We start from the raw sequence: 7,711 nt of genomic DNA on the forward strand, positions 1-7,711 counted from the left end.
TGTTGCTCTGATTTCTAGTTTTTCTTTCCAGAGATCCCATGCGTGTATTATGTAATAGCCTCTTTACTCACTAGAGGGAGACAGAGCTGCTTTTTTCCTGCCGTTGTTCCTCTGTCTTTTTTTAAATTTCTTCTAAGCGGCTTCTCTCTTTATAACAAACTGAAACATCAGATTCTTCTGAATTTAAAGCTCTTTATACGAGGAGCTCAATATAATCTTAGTAATCAGTTAATCGCGCTTTACTGTCAAACGCAATCAGTGACACTAGTGTGTGATATTTCAATTCGTTTCATACAAATAAGCAGGACTTTGAATCTGCCGTTAGCTTAATACCGTTTTACATTGAAAGCCTCTGGATGAAGCTGAGAATTCAACATTGCAAACACACAACAGAAGCTGGCAGTGGATCTTTTATTTAATTTATTCATTCAATTTATTAGTCATTTCTTTGCACAGAACCACAAGCTGTTGCCTTTGTTCCACGAATGGCACATGACAACTGATAAATGTCATGAAGTCTGAGACTCAATAACAAATATAGTGACACGTTTCAGCTTCAGTAAGTTAGGTTCTTTCATTATAGTTATACAATCACACAATGTTGGAAAAATAATTAACAACAAGTCTCTTTGTAAACTTTAATTTTTTTTTTAAGATTTGAGAATACAAATATGCTGGTTTTTTTTTTTTTTTTTTTTTTTTTTTTAGCTTTGGTCTTTAACTTATTAACCCGACTAGCTCATGAGTGTCTCGTCCATATCGACTGTGCTGGAAACGACTTTTCCATCGATGATTTCCTCGATCACGATCTTCTTCCTCTGAGTCTTCACCGGTTTCCCTGTGAGAGACGTCAACACCACATTATGCATGAAGCACTTTCTTCTTTTAAAAAGGGGCAAAAAACATGAAAACAACAAATACAAAAGAAAGGTAAACTCACGTTCTTCTATAACCTCTTTGACGATGATGTTTTTCCTGCAAGATGGAAATTTTTTTTTTTTTAAATCATTTGTGATTCAGAAAATATTTAGACAAAGTGATATAATAAAAAAAAAAAAAAAGTTGAAAGATGAAAGTTTAAAAAAGAATCCACAAATTCAGATCACTTTTGGCACATTTCTCCAGCGTGCCTCATAAGTCAAGAAAGAAATTTATTCAAATAAACTCCGCTAAATTATTTGAGGCCAGATCCGAAAAAAAAAAATGAAGCTGTCATTTGAGTGTTTTGTAATAATATTGAAAGTATTTTTTTTCCCGCTTTTTAGGACTTTTTGTGTGAGTCGGACCAAATTGTCTCTATTTATTCTTGCGCCAACATCTGAAAGTTTCATATCTAAAGAATGACAAAATATCTTTTTTGCATGACGACATCTGAATCAGCCTTGAATTTGTGAAATTGGAAACTTGCCTGACTAAGATATTTCAGCACCTATTGCTACTTTAAGATTTCAAAGTTCTTATTTCTGCTTGAACGGCGTCAGTCGCACATCAACTGCTCAGATGAACTCAGCTGAAGTGCTGCTCTGCTCTCTCGTCACTCACTTCACGTCCTCTCCGTCCAGCAGCCGTCTGTACTCGGCGATCTCCAGCTCCAGACGAGTCTTGATGTCCAGCAGCATCTGGTATTCGGAGGACTGCCTGGTGATGTCGGCCTTGACGTCGGCGAGTTCGGCCTCCAGCATGTTGACCCGGGCCTGCAGCTGGTTCAGCTGCATGCTGTAGCTGGACTCCACCTCTCCCAGCTGGTTATCCAAGGCGGCTTTCTGCAGAGACACGGGGCCACAGCAGCGTTACTCTTCGTTCCCCAAACTCCTCGGCACACTGGCGTCGCCTCAGGCGCGAGAAATCAGAGACGGGCTGTGACCAAATGAGTTTACCAGGCTGAGCTGCGACTGGAGCTCGATCTCCAGGCCTTGCAATGTTCTCTTCAGCTCGTTGATCTCACTCCTGGAGGTCTGCAGAGTCTCTGTGCTGCTCGCCATCTCCATGTTCAGGGCGTCAAACTGAAAGTTTTTCGGGACAAGACGACGTTAGAGAACCTTCCGGACGCCGTCGAGCAAGACCGAGACGGTCAAAGCGTTTCTTCCTCACCTTGGCCTTGTACCACGTCTCCATGTCACGTTTGCTCTTCTCAGCCGCGCTCTCGTACTGAGCTCTGATGGCGCTCATGGCGGCGTTCAGGTCCTCCTGAGGCTGAGCGTCCACCTCCACGTTCACAGAGCTGGTGGCCATGACGCTGCGCAGAGCCGCCATCTCCTACAGAAGAGGAATCACACGATGGATCAGACGGGGACAGACGGACTCTGTTAAGGTTTCAATATAAAGTTGTGCTAGACACAATTCCACTGATCAGGGTGTGCTGATGGTGATTTGTGACTTTCTACGTCACCAACAAGACATAATGATGCCGGCTCCATCTGATGAGCATGTCTTTGAAAAAGAGGGTTCATTTGAAGCATTTGGGGTTTTTCATAATTATTTAATGACTTTAATGAGTATTTCTACAACCTTTAAGTAATCATCATGTCAGACATGCCGTTATCACATCAGTTCCTGATTGCTCGCAGCGCCGGCATTAAAAGACTTTTCAAACAAGGAAGAAAAGTATCCAGACGAGTCACGTTGACAAGAAAATGGCTGAATTGTTCCTGTTCCGTCTAAAACTCAAAGATGAAGCCTGATTGTTCACGTTCGTGTCTCGTCAGGTTGAATCTTCAGATGATCTGTGGTGGAAAATTTAACCTAACTGCAAAAACAACAACCTGTGTTGATCAACCCAGTACACCGCCCTGTGGTAGCGAATGGTACTGCAGCGAACCCCAACCTCGGGTATTCAGACGCTTCTGTGTCGTCACAGTCTGTTAACAACTTCAAGCTATTTTTTAAAATGTTTATTCATAAGATGATCATGAAGTCAGGGAGGTATAACTTTCTCGTGTATTACCATCAACATGCAGCCGTCCGTGGTAAAACTAAATCGAATATTTGATTCTTTCATCCATGCACTCTGGATTTTGTTGCGATTTATAATATGATTTAACGACTTGACACCATCGTGTCAGACATGCCGTTATCACATCATCTTGTTTGAGGCGTTGTTTCCTGGCAGCAGGCCAACATCCACATCAGCTCCCACTTTGAAGTACTTGTCACTCACTTCTCGTATGTTTATGTAAATGAAAGTCAGGAGTTGAATATTTCCTCCTCAAACTTTTCACGCGATCTTTCAGTCGGACACTTTTTAAACTCGTCACGGTCCCGTCTTGTTTCTTGCTGAAGCTGTCTCGTTTCATTTACTTCATGTAGTAAAAATTGGATTCTGACGCGACTCACAGCTTCATCTGGTGTGGAACTACAGGACGGGTCGGGATGCTTCTCACTCGCTTTGGGTTTTTTTTTCTTAATGTTTTAATAAATTGAACCTGTTCAGAGGATTATCATGATGTGACAGCAGCTGCCGTTGAGGATGTTCTGATGTGCTTGTTATGAGTTCTTGTTTGTTGGCAGCAGAGAAAACATGAAGTCATGAAGGCGAAGCCTCCACGCAGGTCTCGTGTTACCTGTTGTACCTTTATGAAAATGATGGCGGATATTTGACTACTCCCTGTTGTGAGACGTCACGTCTCCTCGGGTTTCATGACCTCTGCGGGAGTTTTAACGCAGAGTTCTCTCACCTCGTCGTGGTTCTTCTTCAGGTAGACCAGCTCCTCCTTCAGGCCCTCCACCTGCATCTCCAGGTCGGACCGCGCCATGGTCAGCTCGTCCAGGACCTTACGCAGTCCGGCGATGTCCGTCTCAACTGACAGGCGCACTGCCAGCTCGTTCTCAAACCTGTCGGGCAGAAAAGGCGTTTTGAGTTCACGTTGCCGAGGCAACCCGGAACCGGTTGGACCGGTTCCACCCGCGTGTTGACCGTTACAGCCCCGTGGCGACCGTCCACACAGCCCGGAGCCACGCAGTGACACCAGGTCGCTTTTTCGCCCTGAAGCCTGCTTTTGTGGCTGAAAGTACGAAAAGGATGTGAGGAGGGAAGAAAGACTGTGAGGATATCTTCCCACTCACTTGATCCTGAAGTCTTCCGCCGCCAGTCGTGCATTGTCGATCTGCAGCATGAGCCGGGCATTGTCCTGTGTGGCGAAGCTGATCTGTGGGGGTTAAAGAGAAGAAAGGTCGTTTCCTCTCCACATTCTGACGCCACAAAGGTTGTATTAGTGGCTCAGTGAGCGCAGACGTGAGTCAGCAGAGCTCCTTTTGATTACAAAGGGAGTTCTCCTCACGCCTCACTTTAGCTCTCCTGTCAATTTGCATCAGGCATTGAAGAGATAATAGCACCTTTTCTTCAGGTTTTACCGACTCACACGATGAGCAAACACGACCGAGTGAAGTAAGTGGAAGTACAAACTCTGTAATAAAAAAGGCATCTTCCAAAAGACTCTCGTCCCTTGTATGGAGGTTAAACATAAAAACTGAAGAGTAATATGATATAGTTTAAAAAAGATTTTATAGATTATTGTTGTACTTTCAGATACTGGATTGTTGATTTTTGGGACTAAGATAAAATTAGAAATAATAAAACAGAAAAGGCTCAAAATATGTCAGTTAAGAGTAATAAATGTAACTTAATGGTGATAAATGTGCAAGATGCAGCACTTTTTAAATGTAACTTTTTTTCGCCACCAGAGTTGATCAAAGAATTCTATATAAATAAATAAAAGCTCTATTTCACCAGTAGATAAACGAGAGGCTCCAACTCATGTCACATAATTAAATATTAGCTTTTCAACCCAACATCCTGTTGGAAATGAAGACTAATGCGCTCGATGTGGAGGATCTCTGCTGTGAGGTCTATGCTGATACCTGGAGATCATGATGTCTCTACACAAGAAGAATACTCCGCATAATTTACTCAAGATGATCAAGCAAGATTGTACTTACTTTAAACGTTTCTTTTTTTTTTTTAAATGAAAAATAAAATCCAAGTGAAGTGGAGTTAGTATTTGTACGTCTCAGGATAATTAAAAAATATCTGAATAAACTGGAGTGGATGTTTGAGCGACTGTTGGTGTAGTCCATCTTCCACTAATACATCAACGTCCATAGCCTCTGGTAAAACTGTACATATTATAATCACTCGGTCTGTCTGTATTATAGTTTTTGGCGTTTTGAAATACCGAACGAACCACAGTAAGGACGACAAGATCGTTATTCGTTGTGTGGATTAACTTTAAAAAAAAAGTTTCACATCACTCAATAAAAAAAGAATGCAAAGTATTTTGGACAAATACTTTCCCCTACAACACCAGACGTTTTATTATTATACATATAGCTGATTCTGAAATATAGAATTTTAATTGATTTCACTGATTCAATTAAGTTAAATGTACTTCTTTATGTTTTTACCTTTTTGCGCAGGTCCTCGATGATGGCCCAGTACTTGCTGTAGTCCTTGATACTGGGGGCCTGCCTGTCGTACCACTCCCGGATCTGCCGCTCCAGCTGCGCGTTGGCGGACTCGAGGGAGCGCACCTTCTCCAGGTACGAGGCCAGACGGTCGTTCAGGTTCTGCATGGTCTGCTTCTCCCCGCCGACCAGGCCGAAGTCGGCCCCGCCGCCGCCGCCGCCGCCGCCCCCCAGGGCCCCGGCCAGGTTGAACCCGGAGCCGAGGTTGCTGGACGCGTAGGAGATCTTGACGTTACGGCCGCCCGCGCCGCCGTACACGCTGCCGCCACTGCGCCGCGTGACGGGCATCGAGTACAAGCTGGAGGAGGAGAAGCGCGTGGAAGTCATGGTGACTGCGTCTGGATGTGATGGAACTTCTTTCAAGTCCGGGAGGGTTTGTTTGCTTGTTTCCTGAGGATCTGGTGCTGAGGAGGTACACAGGATGGAATTTATAGCCTCCTCCTCTTCCTCCTCCCCTTCCTCCTCCTCCTCCTCCCCCACATGGAGGCTGGGGGAGATGCTGTGGGCGCGGCCGCCCGGTATTCAGGTACCTGCAGTCGAGCCACATTTCAGAGAGGGAGGGAGGGAAAGGTGTGTGAGGCGGTTCTGTCAGGGGCAATTAGTCCGGTTTGATCCCTTTAATTGTGAAGAAGAAAAAGAGATTAACTTTCCTTTATGGAAAGTCCCCGATCTTTTAACGCCTTTAAAATACAATGACAAGGATTTGAAAAAAAAAAAAAAAAAAAAAAAAAGCTTAAAAAAAATACTGCTTATCAAAGAGCCAAATTGGTTAAAACAGCTAAATTGTTGAAATTGTCTCAGTAATGTTGAAAATGAAGGTAGAAATCAGATACAAAAACAGCTGGATATGTAAAGAAATGTTCACCATCCTGAACTAAGACAGTTTATGTTCATATATCAAAACTATATCGGAAACTTTAGAAGTGTCAGCCTCATTTTAATATTAAACATGTTTTGTGGCTCCAGTCAGATCTGATCTGGTGGAAAGCCACAAATGGGACTCTTTTGGTATTTATGTTTTTTAAAGTTGCTCTCATCTTTTATTTCACTCTTAAATAATAAATGTTGGTACAAAAGCTTGTCCATTTAACTATGAATGACGTCCAAACATAAAATAACCAGAATGCTTCATTTGGATCTAAATGTTGTCGTTTTCTGGACAACTGGTTGGAGAAGTGCTTGTGGGAGGAAGTTCACCGGTTGGAGTTCCACTGCTGATTGCGGCTCCTCAACCTCAATTAACGCCAGATGACCTGAATGTATTTATCCCTGAAGGGAGCAGTGGAAACCCACTGCATGTGCCTCGGTGACATGGTGGAGCAGTGGTTTGCACCGCTTCTTCACAGCCAGTTGCTGCAGGCTGATCAGGGGTGTCAGAGGTATAGTTCGTCTTCCTCTTCTTGCATTTGTCATGTTTCTTCTTCTTCTTATTGTATAATTATTCTTTTTTCTTAGACTTACACGTCATTGAGGCCAAAGTCGACCCTAAACACGTTCATAAGCTCACCAAATTTGGCAGGCTCGTCAAGACTGCTGAAAATTTTAAGAAAATCTAAAGATTTACCCCCAGAATACTCTCTGCACCACCTAGAAACCACTGGCGGCTGGTCAATAGAGGGCGCCAGTTCTGGTGTATTTCTACAGGATGTTGAGATGAAGACAACAAGCAGTGAGTCTCTGACTATTAAATCTGTCACATCTCTTCTAATTTATCATTTGAAAGGAGAAATTTGTCTGAAAAGCTGCAGGTCAGGTTCAACTTTCCCCACTGAAGTTATTTTTAAATGGATTGATGTGTTGTTTTAAAATATACCTGATATACCTTTTTTCCCGTGGGCTCACCACCCACAGGAAAGGTTCTTAATCGGTGCAATGTGATCTGGGTGACAGTCCTCAGACTGCCACCACCGCCACTCAAAAACGGATAAGCAGAAGAAAATGGATGGATGGATGATATACCTTTTGCTTTCCCTGAACTCAGACAAACTGTCACTTCAAGTAAACCAGGCCCCCCAAAAAAACCTTTATTTTCTAAAAGAGACTAATGAAGCTTCTGCTTATATTTGTGTTAAAGTATGTTGATAAAAGCGTCTTCTTAACCAGTGCTCTCTATTCACTAGCTGTTTAATGGAACTATAGTGTTTCATCACTGGATTCTCTCAATCTAAAAAAGGCATGATTGTTGTGTGGTTCATAAACACATCAGCCCCACCTGAGAGATTTATCAGCAGCCGCCACTGCAGGAGGAATG

The 7,711-nt window shown here is 43.1% G+C and overlaps 1 protein-coding gene across 1 annotated transcript; it reads right to left on the minus strand.

Moving 5' to 3' along the window:
- Positions 1–637: 637 nt before the first annotated feature.
- On the minus strand, positions 638–6,085 carry krt97 (keratin 97). The gene is made up of 8 exons (XM_080463891.1): positions 5,401–6,085; positions 4,063–4,145; positions 3,675–3,831; positions 2,092–2,256; positions 1,878–2,003; positions 1,543–1,763; positions 941–975; positions 638–838 (listed from the first exon to the last, which is right to left on the minus strand). The coding sequence occupies exons 1-8, from the start codon at positions 5,785–5,787 to the stop codon at positions 735–737; spliced, it is 1,278 nt and encodes a 425-aa protein (XP_080320017.1). The 5' UTR covers positions 5,788–6,085; the 3' UTR covers positions 638–734.
- Positions 6,086–7,711: the final 1,626 nt, after the last annotated feature.

The sequence above is a fragment of the Lipophrys pholis genome (genome assembly GCF_963383615.2).
Source record: "Lipophrys pholis genome assembly, chromosome: 5".
Lineage (NCBI taxonomy): Eukaryota > Metazoa > Chordata > Actinopteri > Blenniiformes > Blenniidae > Lipophrys > Lipophrys pholis.

What these genes read in the sequence shown, in the direction of transcription:
- krt97 (XM_080463891.1), bottom strand. Translation starts at nt 5,787, where the DNA reads ATGACTTCCACGCGCTTCTCCTCCTCCAGCTTGTACTCGATGCCCGTC. An exon ending in TCGAGGACCTGCGCAAAAAG is followed by an intron (nt 4,146 to 5,400) that starts GTAAAAACATAA and finishes TAACCCCCACAG; the next exon opens with ATCAGCTTCGCCACACAGGA. An exon ending in GCGGAAGACTTCAGGATCAA is followed by an intron (nt 3,832 to 4,062) that starts GTGAGTGGGAAG and finishes TCTGCCCGACAG; the next exon opens with GTTTGAGAACGAGCTGGCAG.